At 37.8% G+C, this 21,597-nt stretch overlaps 1 protein-coding gene across 1 annotated transcript in view; it reads left to right on the forward strand.

The window, feature by feature from the left end:
* Window positions 1-912: 912 nt before the first annotated feature.
* Window positions 913-21,597, forward strand: part of LOC142848365 (aldo-keto reductase family 1 member C1-like) — a 32,247-nt gene continuing 11,562 nt past the window's right edge. Inside the window, exons 1-4 of the mRNA XM_075970276.1 lie at window positions 913-996; window positions 3,133-3,300; window positions 4,095-4,211; window positions 4,391-4,468. Of these exons, the coding sequence (XP_075826391.1) occupies window positions 913-996; window positions 3,133-3,300; window positions 4,095-4,211; window positions 4,391-4,468 (447 nt within the window). The remainder of the gene's footprint in view (window positions 997-3,132; window positions 3,301-4,094; window positions 4,212-4,390; window positions 4,469-21,597) is intronic.

The raw sequence follows: 21,597 nt of genomic DNA on the forward strand, positions 1-21,597 counted from the left end.
GGAATCAAATGACCCTATTGTGTGTAAAGAAAAATAGATGGTTAGACCAATTAAATGAAGTTTTGTAGGTCTCTGATACACTGAAGCCGCAAACAGCTGCCTGCTAGTACAGAAGAAACTGGTTGAATATACTTGGCTTGCTTAAAATTTTGTTAGTTAATTATAAAAGAATCATTGCCTTGGGATGATGATGTAATGGTGGGAAAATTAATACGAAGAAAATTGTTTAACTACTTGTGGGCTTCTAAGAAATACATGTAATTTATGATCTTAATATGATTTATTCTTACATAAAGATTTTGGTTTTGGAAAATAAGTAAATTGTGGTTGTGAGGTAATGTTTTCTTGTGTAGAAAGTTTTGTATTAGGAGGCATACATGGGTTAAAAAATATAACAGATAAAATAAGAACAAACGATGTAGAAGGAAAAATATCAGGAAACAAAGAGAAAGAAATCATTAAAGAAAAATAGAAGGATAACATTAGAAAGCATAGGCGAACAACTGTGTACAAAAAGTCAAACAAAAGCAACAGGGTAAAAGAACAGAGCAGAGAGAAAACAGAGGAATAACAACCAGCAAAATGAAATAAAAAATGAAGAATGAAGCTTTTTTCCCATGTGTAACTGCACTATGTCCAATAGTTTACCTATTCGTATGTCCTCTCCAGCTTTTCTGACCTAGGAGAGCCTGCTGAGGACTGGGTCCCCCAGTGGCGAAACCACAATCATATAAATAGATAAACTGATTCTGAATGCTAACAATGAGTTACATTGTGTCAACCTCATTTCTCCCTCAGGCCATTGGTTAAACATTGGACAAACGCTAGGAATTAGGCTCTGCCCTTCCTATAAATAGTGTATGACTAAAAAAAATATATAGACCATCTGCCCTAGCAGAAAAGTGAAGAATAATGAGTTTCAAACACTGGTGTGTGAGACTAAATGATGGCCACATCATGCCTCTACTGGGCTATGGAACTGCTCAAAATCCACAGGTAACAAAAGATATAGGATTAGGAATGGAGGATCTCAAAAGAAAATTGACCTATGATGTGTTGGAGCCGAACTCTCATTGTTCATCCCTGGTTTTCAGTTTCTGTTAGATGGGGATATTTCATGGTAAGACTGAAAATAGCTAGAATGTAGCTGAACAGAGTCTGATTATGCTATTGATGATTGACTGCTCTGTGTTTTCCCTATTTTAATTCATTTGCCAGCTTAGTTCTAAATATGAAAGTTATTAGTTTACAAACTGCCTCACAGCCTTCTTGACTTGATAATAATAAAATCGGGAGTCATTTTTCTGTTTATTTCTACAACTTAGGACATCTTTCTTCCTTACTTGCAGTAAAGGAAAACACTAGAAAATAGATGTGTCAAAAGTTACTGGAAATGTGAGGCATAGAATAATTGGTAGAGGAGTACTTCAGATCTTCAGGGAAGCCTTCAGCCACTCTCAGGAAGTGGTGAAATTGACATAAGTAGAATTTTCCATGTGTTACTGACAACTGTGGGATATTTACATGAATGTAAAATGTAAAAACTAGGGAAACATTAAACTTATGGAAGCTTCTATGAACTACTTGCTCTTGCGGTGATAAAAATGATACTATGACTTGAATTATACAAAGTAGAGAATTTAGTAGCCCGGAAGCAAATCAATAGCCTAAAATATTCCTTAGACTGCTCAACTGTGAAATGTTGAACAAATTAACTGAATTTTGTATCCATAGTCACATCCCTTGAATAATTATGAATATTATGGCAGAACTTAGTTATTTGAAGAAGTCATAGTGCAAATGGCAGAACAGTATGAAGTGTTCTCCTAAGTTGCACCTCAATGAATCCTTCATCAAGCTCAGAACGTCAGGTTGCTCTCAGGAGAGGAATATGTAAATCACCAGCTCTGCATTGTAATTTTAATGAGAAAAAAATTTCTGAAATCATTAAACTGTATGGGCAGTTTTTGCTTTGCCCCTAAAAAGTAAACTTGCAAGATATTACCCAAATATAAATAAAAAGCAAAAATTTAAAATTCTACCTTAAAAAAGGTCTCTGTTAAGAAATGAATTTGTGCTTTAAGTGATTATAGAAGCAGTAACAACCATGACATGGTGAGGGTAATTTCACATTTTAAAACATGAGTTCATAGATTATAAACTTCCCATCTATAATTTGTTTGATGACACAGAGTAAAATTTTGAGTTCCATAATTTAAAATATCACAGCCGTATAAGTTCAAATACTGTTATCAAACTCACTCTTAGTAACATTGTTTTTGTTTTCTATATTAGAACTATTGAGAATATTAACTGTGTCTTTACTGACTCCTACTAGCAGTGAATATGTGTGTCTAATATGTGATCATAACCACATGCAGTTTCCTGGCAGGTCTAGGAAATCAATGATCTTATTGTTTTAGGTAGTCAATTATGAACCAACATTGCCCATGTATGAAGAGATTCTTAAGACAACAAATTCTTATTTAAAAAAAGAGACCAACATAAACATTTGTATGTGTTTATTGCTCCACATGCAAAAGCAATGAATGTCATCAGTAATGTAACAGGACCCCAGGCCTTAGCACAACTGAGCCATGATGGAAGTGTAATTCAACACATAGACAGCACCACGTGTCAAAGTTAAAACAAAGACTTAATCCATCAAATAAACATTAGGAAAGTAAATATACTAACCTTGCTTTTTGGCTTCTGTAGTTTTGCTCTGGATAACTGTTCTTGCTAACTGAAGTCAACTCAGGAAATGATTTTTGTGTTTGAAAGCTCACCCTGAAGAAAGATCAGCACTAGACTAGGATCTTGAATGCCCCGTGTAGTCGCTGGCAAGCAAATAAAGGACTTCTCTTGGCTTAAAACCATGCCTGAGCAGTCTTGTCTGGAGAATACCCTACAACTGTTTAAAGTCCACTCATGGAACAGTAATTGCTTCTGCTTATCTATTATTCACCATTGCTCACTGGATGGTCTGTAAAGCCTTATGTGAAGTGAAGCATGATATAGTATTCTAGGAACTAATACTTTGTCATTTAATTAATAGGATGGAAGATGATATTTAACTTCATATCTCTCAGGATATTTAGATCCAAATCATAATGTTGTTTCCCAATCTAGGTTTCTAAGAGTAAGATATTAAAGTCGACTAAAATAGCAATAGATGTTGGGTTTCGCCATATTGATGCTGCTTATGCATACGCAAATGAAGAGGAGATAGGACACGCTATTCGAAGTAAGATTGCAGATGGTGTTGTGAAGAGAGAAGATATATTCCTCGCTACAAAGGTATTGTGTGTATAGTAAGTTTATGATTTATTGAAATGCGATGAAAAGAATCTAAAATAATAGCGTTTTAGATTTTAGCATTTTAGATCAGGTGAAATGTGTTTGTTGGTATAATATTTATTCACATATATATTCCATGTAAGACTTAGTTTTAATCAGAGAGAACCATAGGCTTCTTCTTTTTTTTTTTTTACAAATGTATATCTTTCATATTCTTTTCTTTCCTGACCCTGGGCTCAACACAGCACAATTCAGTCTGATCAGTGAACTCAGAAATAACCTTGATCCATTTTGGGTTTTCCTTATAACATGGGTGGCATAGAAAATTCTGGACATTTATAATATTATTTTTTTATTTCCTACTGAAAATAACAAAATATAAGAGTTTATGGAATGGTAAACACAATCTATCCAATTCCTAAAGTTTGTGCTCAGTGGTTACCAAATGTCCATAGCACATTTCCCATGATTTATATTAATAAAAATTGCTAACATATTTCCAGGGATCTGACAGGGTGGAATACTTATAGAAATTTAGGTTTTTAAGATCCATATATTATTCAGAGATGCAAAAAGTTATAAACTGGTAAATTTTACCACTTTAGTAGTGCCTTTCCCATATAAATTGAATTAACTAACTGTAACCAATAATATTTTAAAGTTTACACAGATCAGATCAAATAGCTCAACTGAAAGAAATTGTATTCCCTGTGGTCATAATTTCCTAATTATTACAACATTTTTCAATTCTGATTATTTTATCCTAAGACAATATCCATTCTTTTACCCTACAGCTATGGTCTACGTTCCATCGACCAGAACTGGTCCAACTTTGCTTAGAAAAGTCACTGAAAAAATTTCAGCTAGATTACATTGATCTCTATCTTATTCATTACCCAATTTCAATTAAGGTATGTCATTTACTTTATTTAGCCTAATTAAATTTGTCTATATAAATGATAGATGGTGTTGTGTTCCACTTATTTTTATGGATGTTTACTTTTCTATTTCCAATTAACTTATAAGACCATTGCAATGGGTAGGATGCATATATTTTCTGTGATTTCTATAATCAGTGCTTTCATTACAGCCATCAGAAGAGATATTTACAAAAGATGAAAATGGAGAAATATTATTTGAGACAGTAGATCTCTGTGCTACATGGGAGGTGAGTACATGAAGGTAACACATCAGAGAAACCCAAAAGAGAGTCAGGCCATGCTTTCAGTTATTAGAATGGAGTATGTACCCTTAAGTCTAGAAAGCATTGTGTGTTTCCTTTTGTTTTCCTGAAGTATTTTTTTTTTCATTTTAAATTAGAATTTATGACTGATTTTTTATGTGTATGAGCATTTAGCCTGCATGTATTCTGTACACCGTGTGCATACCTAGTTCCTGCAGAGGCAAGAAGAAGCCACCAGATTATTCCCTGGAACTTTGTGGGTGCTTGAAATGGAATTCAGGTCCTCTGCCAGAGTACCCAGTACTCTTAACCACTGAGATATCTCTCCAGCCCCACAGTACCTATTTTTAGAATATCTGTGTTCTCTAGTGTTTTTGTCCACACTGAAGTATTGAAAAGAATATGTGGCTAAATAGAGAGAAATAGAAGTGAAGACTGGAGTACAATTGTGAGAGGACTCTCTGAAATATCACATATGGGTATGTTTTAATAAACTCTGTCCCCATGCTCTACCCTCCAACTCCTTCTCATCGCCACTTTCCTCCCAACTGATATACTCCTCTTTAGACCCAATGAGTTCACTTAGTACTGCTTGTATGTGCAGGGGTAATGTACTCCCAGATAGGTACTCCATCAGAAGGTGAAAATGATGAAAACTAACTCTTCCTTCCTCTAGCACCCACCAGTTGAGAAGAGTTCCTCAGCTAGGGGCAGGAGTTTTTGAGCCCCATCTGATTCATGCTGGAATTTTGGTTGTCTTTAAACTTGTGCAGACTGTTCATTCAGGTGTAGTGGCTGTGTGTTCATGTGTACAAAACCCTGACATATGTGAAAGATGACTCATGACAATCCTCTACTATCGGGGGATGTTTTGATCTGTCTACCCCCTTATTGTGATGATCCCTAAGCCTTATGGAATAAACTTTGGTAAGGATTCATGATTTAGGGCTGAGCAATTTATAGTCTCTCATTGTACTACACTTTGATCAGTTCTAAGCCTGCATAAATTGCCATGTACTGCAAAAAGAAGCTTTCTGGTAAGGTTCAGGAGTCTGTAAAAATAAAGATAAATATTTAGGGGGCAGTTTGTGGTATCCATTTATCAGAATAATAGTAGGCTCTCCATGAGGACCTATGACCCAGCTATGAGAAGATTCTTGGCTCAGAGTCTTAGCTCAGTTAATAGTACCAAATATGAATTGTATCCTGTGGGGTCACCTGTACATCTAATAATAAAGTAGATGATAACTCCATTAGCAGTTTATTTATTACATATACAATATTCCTTGCATGTATGCTTGCATGCTAGAAGAGGGAACCAGATCTCATTATAGATGGCTGTGAGCCACCATATAGTTGCTGGGAATTGAACTCAGGACCTCTGGGCGAGCAGTCAGTGCTCTTAACCTCTGAGCCATCTCTCCAGCCCAAATACCTGACTTTTTAATTTGATAGTCTATGATATCTAGAAAAGATATTTTCCATTAAGCTTTTCTCATCTCCATATATATGTATACAGAAGCTTTTACAGTAGTGCGTTTCCATTTGGCTTTTTCATAAGACTTCAGAGTTAGTTATTTCTCCCTTACTCTTTCCTCTTCTCTGCTTTCCTGTCCCTACACCACTTTAACACTTCTTCCTCCATGACTCCCCATTCTGCTTTCACACCACCTGAATTATACTACTCTTCCTTGAAACCTACCCCACCATGGCTATTTTCTCCTTTCCTGACTTCTATAGGCACTCTAATTCAAATACATACCTAAGAATTCAAAACTAAGATTAACATATAAAAGAGAACATGTGATATTTATCTTTCTTGTTTTGGGTTACCTCACTAAGAATGATTATTTCCAGCTCAATCCATTTACCAATGCAATAGAATTTTAATGCTAACTGCTAACTTTAAATTTTCATTTGTATTTACACCTTAATAAAATTGTATTATATATCTAGACCACATTTATATGTCCTTTCATTCCCTGATGGAGGCTAGGTGTTTCCACATTCTAGATATTGTTAATAGAGCAGTAGTGAATATAGATAAGCAAATGTCTTGATAGGAAAATATATTCCTAGTGGTATAGCAGTATCAAATAGTAGCTAAATTTGAGCTTTATGAGGAATTTCTGGGAGTACCTACTAGTCAGAGATTGCAGTCTATCACAGCCTAGCAGCTCCTTTTGAGCTCAGCAACATAAATGACTCCTTCCCCCTGGAAGAATGAGTGTTGCTGTCTTCTTGAACTTATGTAGATAATGTTTGTAGGCCCAAATGTCTGGCTTATCTCTAGAATGACCCTTGTTGCACTTCCATGCAGAAGCTTTCCCCCTGCTGCTCTTATGGTAATTAGACATTGTGTTGGGAGCATTAAAATAACACAATAGGACCATGCTTTTACAGATGATAACTAAGAATAGTACTAGAAGCTGAATGATAGGACAGTAGTGCTTCATGCAAATTAGGTGACTCCCTACCTACTGTCCTTAATCTTACATATTCCCTATGCTTTGAAATAAAGTCGAGCTAATTCACTGATGTTATCTATCAGAGGGTTATCTTTGTCATACTCCCAAGCTGGACAAGATCCAGTTGCTACTTCTGCCTCCTTTGCCCTGTGGCCTGGTGGTCAATGGACTGTGGGTCAGGAAGACTCACACAAAGAACCTCCAAATCAATTTCATTCACCTCTGCACCAAGTTTGACTTGTACTAACAGCAAATAAGTGTTCCATTTTCCCATATCTAGTCTAGTATGTTTTCCTTTCATGGTTTTCGCATTTTGGATAAATTAAGATTGTTTCAAAATTGGTTTAATTTGCATTTTTCTGATTGATGTGGTTGTTGAACATTCTAAAACATGTTTGTTAATCATTTGTATTTCTTTGTTAACTCCCTCTGTGATCCTACTCCAACAAAATCAGCCAGGGAACCTGGATTGAGGGACGTTAAGGTTAAGGAAATGTCAGATGAAAGAAACTGAGACCGAAAGCACAGATAGATTTGGGAGGTCTGTTTGGTCAAGTCAAAACTGCTAAACATCCAACAAGAGCTTATTTCAGAATAAGCTGAAATAAGCTTTTATACAGATGAAAGACAAAAGGCAGGACAAAGAGCAGTACAATCAACTAACTACCTCTTTGCATTACCGTAGCATGGCTCATAAAATCCCAGAGACAGAAATTGGGGTTCAACATGACGGTCAGAAAAGCAAAAACAGCCAACCACTGGGTTTTACATCTAATTCAGTTCAACATCATGATCCTGACTCCAGGAAACTTAGAAGGAGACTGTGTCTGAGAGCTGGGATTAAAGGCGTGTACCACTACCTGGTCTGTAAGGCTGTTCAGTGAAGCTGTTTTACTCTCTGAACTTCAGGCAAGCTTTATTTATTCAAATACAAATGAAATGTCACTGCATCTCCCCTTTTGTCTAAAATAAAAAGGAGGAAGGCTGTAACTAATATAAGAAAAATTATATGTGAAGTACAAGGCTATATAAAATATATACAGGCAATAAGTACATCAACAATGTATAGTCCATTTGCATTGGCAAATTTAGAGAAAATACTCTATATCTGTCCTATCTTTGTAAGTCCAAAGTCTTACATACAATTTACTTTCAATCACAACTTGCTTTCTCTGTCTAGTAAGCTGTTACTATCCAATCTTCAACTCCCTCAGAGACACGAGAAGGAAATAATATTAGCTGAGTAACCAAGAAGTATTAGCAAGTGACTTCTAAAAATTATGAGAAGTGACAGAAATATCTGGGTGCCTGGAGAGTTACCCCAAATTTCTCTGCAACATTGGGGCATCTATCTTTGGCCTATAGGCCTACAGTATCTGATAAACTTTTCTGTGAAGCAGGATATTATATTCCACAGGGGTATTACTCCTTGTCTTGAAAATGTTTGGCTGTCACTTTATTTTGTGTCCTGCTTGTCCAATTAGGACAACATACTCTCAACAGTCAAGGCAAAGATATTTTATTGCACACCAACTTACTTTTACCACAAAGAACGTAAACTTCATATGGAGTTTCATCAGTGTCCATTATCTTATCTGAAGTAGATTGGTGCTACTAGGAGCAGACATGTCTCTTTATTATAGAAAAGAGCCTATGTTATTAAAACATCATTAATGCCATACTATATAGATCTCTGAAGTGTTTGAAGATGACCTGTCTATCTAAACTATATCTGTTTCTTAAAAACATGCCTAATGTGACTACAAGTTCAATTATAATATATAATTAATTATTAACCCTGTATTTCCTTATTATTCTAATGACTCAGTAATATTAATTTTCAAGGGCTAGGAATTTTAATTGCATTGCTAAATAAATTATGTAAGTAAAATGCCTTGAACAACGATAGAAATATACTGTATAGTCTAACAAATTATTCTCAAACTTGTATTAATATACAAAATTGTACCAATATACAAAATATACAAATGTAAAGCATTTAAAACTAGCAGTTGCTTTTAAAAAGTAGATTAAATAATCTACTCTTTTACCCTATCATATCTATATCCCACTTTTCTTTTCAAAGCAAGAACCTTGAATTCAATTTTCTTTGTTTAGTTTTTTCCTATTACCAATAATAACTTGTAACTAGCCCCCCCCCAAACAATGACAAATATCCATAATCCATTGAATGACAAAAAGTCACTCACCCCACCTCTTGAGAATTTGGGTGCAGTTTTCTAGGCTACTATCTGCTGGTTGGGGGTGCTAATAATCTTATGGGAACCCAAAGAAAATTTAGGATTACGGTCAGGTCCTGACTGGAGTATTCTGTGAGGTTGGATCATCTTAGCCAGCAGGCTTGAATCTGTTCTGGATGTAGAACTCAGGAAACTGCAAGAGAAATGGTCTTAAACATTGGCTCATATGGACCACCCATTCCCGCTGGAAATTTTTCAGGGAGTCTTCTTCAATCAAACTTTATTTTTCTTAACCAAGAATGAATCCACATCCTCTCATTTCCTGTGGAAACAGAAGCAAAACCTCATCTCCAAAATAACATATCTTTTTACTTAAGTTTTGAAGTCAAAACATTTTCAAACTGTATAAATTGGGTTAATCCAGCAGTATTTATAATAAAGTGTTTTACAGGAGCTGTTATTTTCTTTCTCAGCAGTCAAACAATTCAAAGACAACACAATCACATACAGTATCCAGAATCTCTTGTGTATTTTCCATCTTTACATTGCCTTTTTAAACTCTATTTCTATTATTTTTATTTTTTTAATTTTTGGTTTATTTGAGACAGGGTTTCTCTGTATATCATTGACTGTTCTGGAACTCACTCTATAGACCAGGCTGGCCTTGAACTCATAGAGGTCCACCTGTCTCTATCTCCCAAGTGCTGGGACTAATGGTGTGTGTTACCACACCTGGCTACCCTATTTCTTTTTTTCAGGACTTTCTCTATTCTTTTTCTTTTCTCTCCCAAGCCTACACATATTTTAAGCACACTGTAAACATTTAGAGGTTTTTTTTTTAAATCTGAATATGTCTTTACTGTATATCTCTTTTTTTTCTGGGCACACTAGTCTATGAAGACATAGGTAGGATTAAACTTGGGGCTTTTCCAGCTTGTTCTGTCCCATTACTTGGCTTCCCGAGGTCTAGCTTTATGGCAGAGTTACTGACAGGAGTCAGATTTATTGCCACAATTCTGTAGAGTTTCAAGGTCCATGTCACCACCAAGATTTCTGATGTTGACTGTTAATGAGCGCCATTGAAGTGCTTGATGGCAGAGCCTCTTAAAAGAGATGTGAAGTTTTTGCTGCTCATGCTGACTCAGAAAGCCTCTCTTCAAGGTGCCATGCCTCTGTTAGCTGCCAGCAAACAGAGCCTACTGGTAGAAAAGACCACCGCTACCAGGAACCTGCAATTGACTCCCCTTTTTCTGGGTCTAGAAGCACTTTTTTTTTAAAAGGGCAGATGGGAGCTGGGAGCACTAGTTTTTCTCCTGAATGTGGATGGCTAGGTTTGGGTCCAGATCTTGCCTGTGCCAGTGTCAAGAAAACCCTCAAGCAAATGACTTTTATCATGAATTCATACTGCAAACATTGGTCACCAAATGTAGCACGATTAATAAATACTCAAAGATAGAAGTTGGTGTTTGACCTGAAGGTCAGAAAAGCAAAACAGCCAGCCTCTGTGTGAGAGGTTTCTCCTCCTATTTTATATTCCCCTCTAGTGCTGGGATTAATGGCATACACAATGACCTGGTCTGTATGGCTGATTGGTGTAGCTGTTTTACTCTCTGAACTTCAGGCAAGCTTTATTTATTAAAGTACAATTATAAAAGTAAATGTCACTACACATTGTCCTTGAGAGAAAGGGTAAGCAGGTTTGTGTATCTTTCATATCAATTCTGCTAGCAACAAGTGTAGAGGCGTAAACGAATGCAGACAGTTTGTAAAAATATATATATAGTTTTAATGCAGAAATAGACTTACAGAACCACCGTTCCCGCGGAGACCAGGAAAGTAGAAGAGACCGCTCGGAGCACGCTCGCCAAATTTATAGGCAGGCATTAGCCCGAGGCGAACACGCCCCCTAAGGGGCGGGACTTATCCCTACATCTCCCCTTTTTGTCTAAATAAGACAGAACTAAACCAAATACAACTACATACAATAACAACAAATAATAAATATAACAAACAATATTGAGAACAAAAGCTTTGCTAAACATTCTATCTCAAGGAGCCTAAATAATGTAGAGAGTAACTACAATTATATAATCTTCAACTCCATCAAAGATCTCAGAAGGGAATAAATATTACTTAACAAACGAGATATATCCAAAATGTGCAACAATTGACAGAGACAACTGACTACCTGGGCAATCACCCAAAGTCTCGTTTGCAATGTTGAGTCAACCAATTTTGGCTAAGGCCTAACATAACTGACATACCATTATTAAAGGCAAGGAACTTTTCAAAACTATCTTACCCTGTCTTGGCAGGATATGACAGTCCTGTTTTGTCCATTGATGCACGTTCTGTATCTGTGTCAGTGGCTGAGGTATAGGCATTTCTTTGCCCAAAGGCCAGTTCTGCCAAATAGAAAGGCTCCAGGTGGAGTGTCTTTGGTGCTCAACATTCTCTCGGGAATGGAGTGGTGTTGCCAGGAGCAATTGTGTCTCACTATCACGAAACTCTGAGTTAGATTAAAGGCCATTTTCTACAGCTCTTTGAAGAGGTTGAAGATTATCTATCTATACTGAGTATAATCTCTATATATCTAAAGAACCTGATTAGTCTGATTATAAATGACAAACTTAGATGACTATTTATCTATATAATTCTCAATATCTATCTAACTTAAAGACAAAGACAATAAACAACTGTGTAACAAATGAGGATAATGACCTCCAAACATAAACACTGTACAAATATACATTGCAATATGGTAAATATATATCAATGCACAAACATTATATAAGTATCTTAATCAGAGGTAGAAATGTACATCGCAATATGGTAAATGTATACAATATATATATCAATACAATATATGTCAATATATAAAAATGTTTTAAACAGACATAGAAACATGCATGCATACAATAGTCAATATAATTTAACTTTGTTTCAATATACAAGAATTGATACCAATATATTTGTCTAAAAGCAGTAACTCACAATTATAAATCTATAATCCCATCATTCCCTCTTTTTTTTTTTTTCAAAATGATCCCTAAGCTTATAAAATTCCTCCCCCAACCTCCCAACCCCTAAATGATGTCCCTAAACCCAGGGGTAAACTTTACTGGGAGAGGGGACGTCGTCCTCTAGAATTACTTCCAGCTGTCATGGGGGCGACGTTCTTTCTGGGGGATCCTGTGAAAGTAAAATGATGGTTAAATTTCAAGATCAATGTCTTTTAAAATTGCAAATAGTCTCTGAGTATTTTGTGGAGGTCTGGCCAGAATGTTGTACAAGATGTGCACCATTTCAGCTAACCAAGTTGGGATCGTCTTGTGCAGCTGGTATCCAAAACAGGTCTTGTAGTAGCGCTATCAGTATCATGACGTCATCTCAACCAGGTAGAGTTGTTGTTGTGGGGCCCCATCTTCTTCCTGGAAACTTCAAATGTCACTTCGGGAAAAACTCATTGTTCATTGTGAAAAACTTAAACATTAATCATATAGACATATATATACATACATATATATATTCAATAAAAGGCATGATATATATATTCAATGAAAAGTATGATAGATATGAAGAAAAGCAAGGATGTTTTCTAAACTCATATTTCTTTCTGTCCCATATCATGGCTCTTGACATGAGACAGAAACTCCAGAAACTCTGGGTTTTTCTCTTACTAACAGGCTTGGAATTGGAGAAGGACTGAGCCAGAGTCCAACTTCAAAACCAGCTCTATATATTTATAAAGAAATGTTTAATAAGATATATAAATAAAAATTAATACTTACAAAATGTGTCCATCCATCAGTAATTAAATATTCAGGGTTCCTTAATTTCTTTGAAGATGAGTGTTTTCCTGTGGAGATAAGAAAAGAACCCCGCCTCCAAACCTATCTGTATTTCTTACCATCAGTATGTTCGCCATCCTTATGAAAGAATTGTTATTTATCTTTTCCAAGTGGCTTCTCTTCTTCAAACCGAACCTTTATTAATTTTGATGGTATCCACAATTTTTCCTCACCTGTGGAGATAAGAGCAAAACCCCTTCCCCAACGTAGCACATATCCTGGCTTCCATTGTGAGGTCAGCACATCCTTGAAATAAACTGGTTGATTTAGTTCAGTAGACTTTTCCATTATCCAATGTCTTTCTGCAGCCGTTGTTCCCTTCTCATTAGCGTTGAGAAAATTCAAGGTTAACAAAGCATTATGTAGCCTATTTCTGGGGGTGTTTTCCACCCCTTTCTGTTTGTTCAACATATCTTTTATAGTTCGATTTGATCTTTCTATGACTGCTTGACCTGTAGGATTGTATGGTATACCTGTAACATGCTTGATATTGTAATAATCAAAAAACCGTTTCATTTTCCTAGAAACATAAGCAGGACCATTGTCCGTTTTTATTTGTGTAGGTATACCCATGATAGCCATGACTTCTAATAAATGAGTGATTACTGAATCAGCTTTTTCTGAACTTAAAGCAGTTGCCCACTGAAAGCCTGAATAAGTGTCAATGGTGTGATGAACATATTTTAATTTGCCAAATTCTGCAAAGTGGAACACATCCATCTGCCAGATTTCATTCCTTTGGGTGCCCTTTGGATTAGCCCCTGCAGGCAGTGGCGTTTGGTTATAGAAAGAGCAAGTAGGGCATTTCTTTACAATCTCCTTAGCTTGTTGCCATGTAATTGAAAACTCTTTCTTCAAACCTTTGCTATTAACATGATGTTTTTTATGAAATTCAGAGGCTTGTAGCACACTACCAATCAGTAATTGATCAATTTCTGCATTACCTTGTGCTAGAGGACCTGGCAGACCCGTATGGGATCGGATGTGTGTTATGTACATAGGGCAAAGCCTGTTCCTGATCAAATCTTGAACCTGGAGAAACAATGAGGTTAGTTCAGTATCATCAGGTATAAATTCAGCAGTTTCAATATGTAAAATAACTCTTTCTGCGTATTGTGAATCTGTAACTATATTAATAGGTTCTTTAAAATCCCTTAGCACCATAAGAATGGCATATAATTCTGCCTTCTGGACAGAATTATACGGACTTTGTTCCACCTTATCCAAGTCTTCTGATTTGTAACCTGCCTTCCCTGATTTATTGGCATCAGTATAGAATGTACGGGCTCCAGTTATTGGAGCATCACGGACGATTCGAGGAAGAATCCAAGAAGTTCTCTTTATGAAGTTAAGCCGCTTGCTTTTTGGATAGTTGTTATTAATGTCTCCCAAAAAATTAGCACAAGCTCTTTGCCATGGTTCATTATCTTCCCATAATTTCTTTAGTTCATCAGCAGTGAAGGGCACTATAATTTCTGCTGGGTCTATGCCTGCTAGTTGACGAAGTCTCAGCTTGCCTTTTATAATTAACTCAGAGACTTTTTCCACATAAGTTTTCAGTTTCTTACTTGGTTTATGTGGTAAAAAGATCCATTCCAAAATAATATCATCTCTCTGCATTAAAATTCCTGTAGGAGAAATTTTTGATGGTAGTATGACAAGAATACAATCGAGCTCTGGATTCACCCTGTCCACATGTGCCTGTTGTAATTTTTCCTCAATCATTGTCAGTTCCTTTTCTGCTTCAGCTGTTAATTCTCTGGGACTGTTTAAATCTTTATCACCATCCAAGGTTTTGTTCAAATGAATTATTAGATCAGGTGTTATTCCAATAGCTGGTCGTAGACTGGAAATGTCTCCTAACAGTCTTTGAAAGTCATTAAGAGTCCGTAGGCGATCTCTCCTAATTTGTGCTTTTTGTGTCTTAATTTTTTGCAAACCTATTTTATAACCTAAATAATTAACAGAATCTCCCTTCTGAATCTTTTCAGGAGCGATTTGCAATCCCCATTTAGGTAAAAGTATCTTTATTTCTTCAAACAGTCTGTTCAAGGTATCCATGTTTGAATCGGATAACAAGATGTCGTCCATGTAATGGTATACTATAGATTTGGGAAATTTCTTGCGTATTATTTGCAATGGTTGGTTCACAAAATATTGGCACAGGGAGGGGCTATTTAACATACCCTGGGGGAGAACGGTCCAGTGGTACCTCCTCGAAGGTTGAGAATTGTTATAAGTAGGCACTGTGAAGGCAAATTTTTCTCTATCTTCTTTTTGCAAAGGTATAGTGAAAAAACAATCCTTTAAATCAATAACTATGAGAGGCCATCCTTTTGGTAATAAAGAGGGCAAAGGAATTCCAGATTGCAGAGGGCCCATAGGTTGAATAACCTTGTTGATGGCCCTGAGATCTGTCACCATTCTCCATTTACCTGATTTTTTCTTAACCACAAATACAGGAGAATTCCAAGGGCTGGTAGATTCTTCTATATGTCCAGCATCTAATTGTTCTTGTACCAGCTGTTCTAAAGCCTGTAACTTTTCCTCAGCTAAAGGCCATTGCTTTGTCCATATTGGTTTCTCAGTCAACCATTTTAGAGGCAAGGCTGTTGGTATCTCTGAAGGGACATCAATTGCTTGTTCTTGTACAGCCCGAATGGCCGGTTTTCTCCGTTTGTAATATCTTTTAATATTATTCTCAGAACTATAGGCTCTAGAAGTAGCAGGAATGTTAATTTCGGTATTCCATTGTTGTAATAGGTCACGACCCCATAAATTCATTGCGATATTGGCTACATATGGCTTTAATTTTCCTATTTGTCCCTCTGGCCCTATACATTCAACCCATCTCGTGCTCTGCCTTACTCGAGATAGGGTTCCAATTCCCAGGAGCTGAACATTTACATTCTGAAGAGGCCAATACGGATGCCAAGATTCTGGGGTAATGATACTTACATCAGCACCTGTGTCCAGCAGGCCAGTAATAAAAATGCCATTTACACACACTCTCAGTTTAGGTCTTTGATCATTTATAGAAGTTTGCCAAAACACACGTAACTTATCTTTCTGATCATTATTGCTTGTAACAGTAGGCATGGGGCTTCCTAATTGTCCTGATGAGGCACGTTCTCTGCAGAAACTGGATATGACTGAACCATGTTTGCCATGGGGGCCTGTGAGGCCCCCCCTCTCACGTTTCCCGACTGTATCAGGTTGCCTTGTCTATCTCTTGTAGACCTGCATTCATTCGTCCAATGTCTGCCTTTTCCACATCTTCTACATAAACCTGAAGGCTGAGTCCTCCTATTTCTGTTATTTCTAGAAGATGCATTATTATTATTATTTCTGAAAGATGCATTATTATTATTATTATTTCTGAAAATCCGTTGTCTACAATTCCTTTTCATATGACCCATTTTGCCACAATTAAAACATTTGGTATTCTGGTGTCTCCTTTTACCATTGGAAATTGCTTCTTCTACCCATGCTTCAGTGCCATAATCAAATGTATCAACATTGAGTGTATGCAAGACCCATTCTTCCAAAGGCGCTGATCTGAGCTTTAAAGGCCCCAAAATCCTTTTGCATTCCACATTTGCATTTTCATAAGCCAAAGACTCAATCATTATACGTCTTGCTTCTGGGTCAGATATCCCTATTTGTACAGCCTTAGTTAATCTTTGTAAAAAGTCACTAAAGGGTTCTCTCTGACCCTGTTTAACTCTGACAAATGATTCTATTCTCTGTCCTGGGTCTTGTACCCTGTCCCAAGCCCTTAAGGCTGCTGTAGTACACATGGAGAGTGTGTTTTCATCCAAATTAGCTTGTTCCTGAGGGTCGGAAAAGAGCCCTTCACCTAGAAATTTATCTAGGGAAATGTCAATTCCCTTTGCTTTTTCCTGCTGTTCTAAGAGTCTAGCCTCTTGCCTGAATAAGCATTGCCATTTCAATTGTGGTCCACTCTCAAGTACTGCAGAGCTCAGCTGGAGCCAGTCCAAGGGGGTTGCTCTGTTTGTCGTGGCCCAAGATCTTAGCATCTCTTTAACAAAAGAGGCTTGCATCCCAAAAGTCATGACAGCCTGTTTAATTTCCTTGAGGTCATTCATACGGACAGGCTCCCATGTATCCTCCTTGATGACCCTAGGGTTTCTGGAACCAACCACCTTCTCTGTTGTTATTACTGGAAAGGCAGGTAGAGCTGTCGGTAGAGCTTTGTGGAAATTGTCCCGGAGAGATTTACCCACAGATGTAGTTAAAATTTGCCCTTCTACCCTTTGCTCTTCTTCATCAGAATTTAGAAATTCCTCAATCTTTTCAATTCTATTCACTATTGCCTTCTGCAATGTCTGAATCTCCTGTCCAGAATTATGTTCCAAAGCCTTCATTGAGGATTCTAAAGTATGAAGTTTGTCCGTTAGAGATAACATCTTATCTTTGGACATAATTTTTATGGCATAAACTGTGCCTTCTTGTATTGACACTCTTTCCATCAATTTGTCATAAGCTTTAGACAAAATCCAATTGTCACATTCAGCAGTTTTGATTCTCTCAGTTAATGTTTCATTTCCTACAGAAAGGGACTGAATCTTATTGTCCAAATCAGCTGTTCCCTCTTCCATAGTAATGAATTTCTCCTTAATATCAGCCACTAATGTTTCAGTTCCTACAGAGAGGGACTGAACCTTACGATCCAGATCAGCTGTTCCCTCTTCCATAGTAATGAATTTCTCCTTAACATCAGCCTGGAGAGCCTCAAACTGATTCTTGAGAAGATTGTTATCAGCCTGGAGAACTTCAAACCGATTCTCGAGAAGATTGTTATCAGTCTGGAGAACTCCAAACTGATTCTTGAGAAGATTGTTATCAGTCTGGAGAACTTCAAACTGATTCTTGAGAAGATTGTTATCAGTCTGGAGAACTTCAAACTGATTCTTGAGAAGATTGTTATCAGTCTGGAGAACTTCAAACTGATTCTTGAGAAGATTGTTATCAGTCTGAAGAACTTCAAACTGATTCTTGAGAAGATTGTTATCATTCTCAATTGTTTTTAAGCGTTCTATCTCTGCCTTAAGAATCCTGGATTCGTCTCGTAAAGACTTTATCATATTTCTATTATCAAACCATTTGGTGCCAATGAAAACTACGAATCCCAGAAGGATCCATAGAGGTGGCGTGACAGACACCTCTTGTAAAATCTCCCACATGGTACAATTAAAAAAACTGTTAAATTCTTGAACAGTAATGTGTTCAGACATTTTATTTATAAAAGAAAAATTTTTTTACCTGCAATATTCGGTTCCTGCCAGTTGTTGGTCTCTGTGTTTTTGGAGCCTGTCCTAGAACTAGCTCTTGTAGACCAGGCTGGCCTCGAACTCACAGAGATCCGCCTGTCTCTGCCTCCCAAGTGCTGGGATTAAAGGCGTGCACTACCACGGCCTGGCAGGCCTCAAACTCACAGAGATCCGTCTGCCTCTGCTTCCCAAGTGCTGGGATTAAAGGCGTGTGCTACCACTGCCTGGCAGGCCTCAAACTCACAGAGATCCGTCCGCCTCTGCTTCCCAAGTGCTGGGATTAAAGGCGTGTGCTACCACTGCCTGGCCGGCCTCAAACTCACAGAGATCCGCCTGCCTCTGCTTCCCAAGTGCTGGGATTAAAGGCGTGTGCTACCACTGCCTGGCCGGCCTCAAACTCACAGAGATCCGCCTGCCCTTGCCTCCCAAGTGCTGGTATCAAAAGCGTGCGCCACCACTGCCCTGCCAAGTCACTTTGTGTCAGACCAAATCTGCCGCTGTGGCAGCTTTTGTTGCAAAACCGCAGGTACTTAAACTTCCGCTAATTCAGGCAGTGGGGTTCCGCTGTAAAACTTAGCCAAGGCAGGCAGAATGGGCCTGTGTGGCCGAGTATGTCTCGGACTCGGCACTGGGGCCGGAGTCACGAACTGAAAAACAGCACCCAGGAGGGTGCTGTGTTAGCTAGCGGGCTACCCGCTTGAGTCGAGGGCAAAATAGCCCGACGTTGGACGCCAAAATGTAGAGGCGTAAACGAATGCAGACAGTTTGTAAAAATATATATATAGTTTTAATGCAGAAATAGACTTACAGAACCACCGTTCCCGCGGAGACCAGGAAAGTAGAAGAGACCGCTCGGAGCACGCTCGCCAAATTTATAGGCAGGCATTAGCCCGAGGCGAACACGCCCCCTAAGGGGCGGGACTTATCCCTACAAACAAGCAGGGTTTTTTTTCTATTTTTATGTGCCTTTGACTGGAATTCTCTAGCCTGTGACTACATAAATAATGTGATCTCTTCTCAGGGACAAAATGCTTTTTCCCATGGGCTTAATTAGAACTTTCTCACAGCCCTCAAGGATGCAGGCAAAACAGGAGATCTTGAACTCAAATGACTTTTAAGTCTGAGTTGACTCCAGATGGAAACTGAGCCACACATGAGCTCCCTCAACTCCCTTTTCAGTTCCATAACACATTTTTCTTTTATCTTTTCATATTTATTTATTTACATTCTGACCTAGTTTCCCATCATTATTCTCTACCCAATTTCTCCCCCCAACTCCTCTCTGACCTTCCTCAATCCACTATGGCAGGCCTCCCATAGACATCAACAAACCATGGCATATCAAGTTGCAGTAAGACTAAGCACCTACCATTATATTAAGGCTGAGCAAAGAAACCCAGTATAAGGAATAAAGTTCCAAACATCAGCAAAAATCAGAGACAGTCCCTAATACCACTGTTAAGAGTCCCACAAGAAGATCAAGTTACATAACTTAACATATATGCAGAAGACCTAGGTCAGTCACAAAAGGTTCCCTGGTTATCTATTCCATCTCTGTGATCTCCTATGATGCCAGGTTATTGATTATGTACATTTTATTGTGATGTTCTTGACCATTCTGGTTCCTACATCCCTTCCACCCTTTCTTCAGCAGGATTCCATGAGCTAGGTCTAATATTTGGCTGTGGGTTTTGCAAATATTTCCATATATTCAGTTAATACGAATGTTTCATCAAGAACTAGAGGAGTGGTTGGGGTTATGTTAGGCAAGCATGGTCAGGGTGGGGGTTGCTTACCCAGAGTTAAGATGCTGTCCGGGATTCTGGTAGAGTGGGAGGCTTCCATCAGAGATGTGGTCCAGGATTCAGTGACAAGATAAGGAGGGAACATAGGTTTATCCCATAACACATTTTTAAATTGGATTGTTTGTTTTCTTTGAGTTTAGTTTTATCAAGTACTTTGTAGTAATTCATCTTTATAGTTTTTGTTGGTTTGTTATTGTTGTTGTTATTTTGTTTACATATCTACAAATTTCTAGACAATTCTCTTAAAAGTTCTATTCTTCATTTATATTAACATGAATATCTTTGTTAGGATTTCTATTGTGATATAACACAGTAGCCAAAAGCAACTTGAAGATGGAAAGGTTTATTTCAACTTACACTTCCACATTGCAGTCAATCACTGAGTGAAATCAGGAAAACTCAAACAGGGTAGGAACCTAGTGGCAGGAACTGAAGCAGAGATCATGGAAGAGTGCTGCTTACTGGCTGGCTTGCCTTCTTGCACCATCCAGGAATACCTGTCAAAAAATGACACCACTCGAAGTACTCTACAACACATGGGCACAGGAGACCACTTCTTACGTATAACCCCAGCAGCACAGACATTAAGGACCTCATTGAATAAATGGGACCTCCTGAGATTGAGAAGCTTCTGTAAAGCAAAGGACACTGTCACTAAGACACAAAGGCAACCCACCAACTGGGAGAAGATCTTCACCAACCCCGCAACTGACAAAGGTCTGATCTCCAAAATATATAAAGAACTCAGGAAACTAGACCGTAAAAGGCTAATCAACCCAATTATAAAATGGGGCATTGAGCTGAACAGAGAATTCTCAACAGAAGAACTTCAAATGGCCAAAAGACACTTAAGGTCATGCTCAACTTCCCTAGCGATCAGGGAAATGCAAATCAAGACAACTTTAAGATACCATCTTACACCTGTCAGAATGGCTAAAATCAAAAATACCAATGATAGCCTTTGTTGGAGAGGTTGTGGAGAAAGGGGTACACTCATCCATTGCTGGTGGGAATGCAAACTTGTGCAACCACTTTGGAAGGCAGTATGGCGGTTTCTCAGGAAATTTGGGATCAACTTACCCCTGGACCCAGCAATACCACTCTTGGGAATATACCCAAGAGAGGCCTTATCATACAACAAAAGTATATGCTCTACAATGTTCATAGCAGCATTGTTTGTGATAGCCAGAACCTGGAAACAACCTAGATGCCCTTCAATGGAAGAATGGATGAAGAAAGTATGGAATTTATACATATTAGAGTACTACTCAGCAATAAAAAACAAGGACTTCATGAATTTTGCATACAAATGGATGGAAATAGAAAACACTATCCTGAGTGAGGTAAGCCAGACCCAAAAAGAGGAACATGGGATGTACTCACTCATATTTGGTTTCTAGCCATAAACCAAGGACATTGAGCTTATAATTAGTGATCCTAGAGAAGCTAAATAAGGAGAACCCAAAGAAAAACATATAGGCATCCTCCTGAATAT

This window comes from Microtus pennsylvanicus, chromosome 4 (assembly GCF_037038515.1).
Source record: "Microtus pennsylvanicus isolate mMicPen1 chromosome 4, mMicPen1.hap1, whole genome shotgun sequence".
In the NCBI taxonomy this organism is placed as follows: domain Eukaryota; kingdom Metazoa; phylum Chordata; class Mammalia; order Rodentia; family Cricetidae; genus Microtus; species Microtus pennsylvanicus.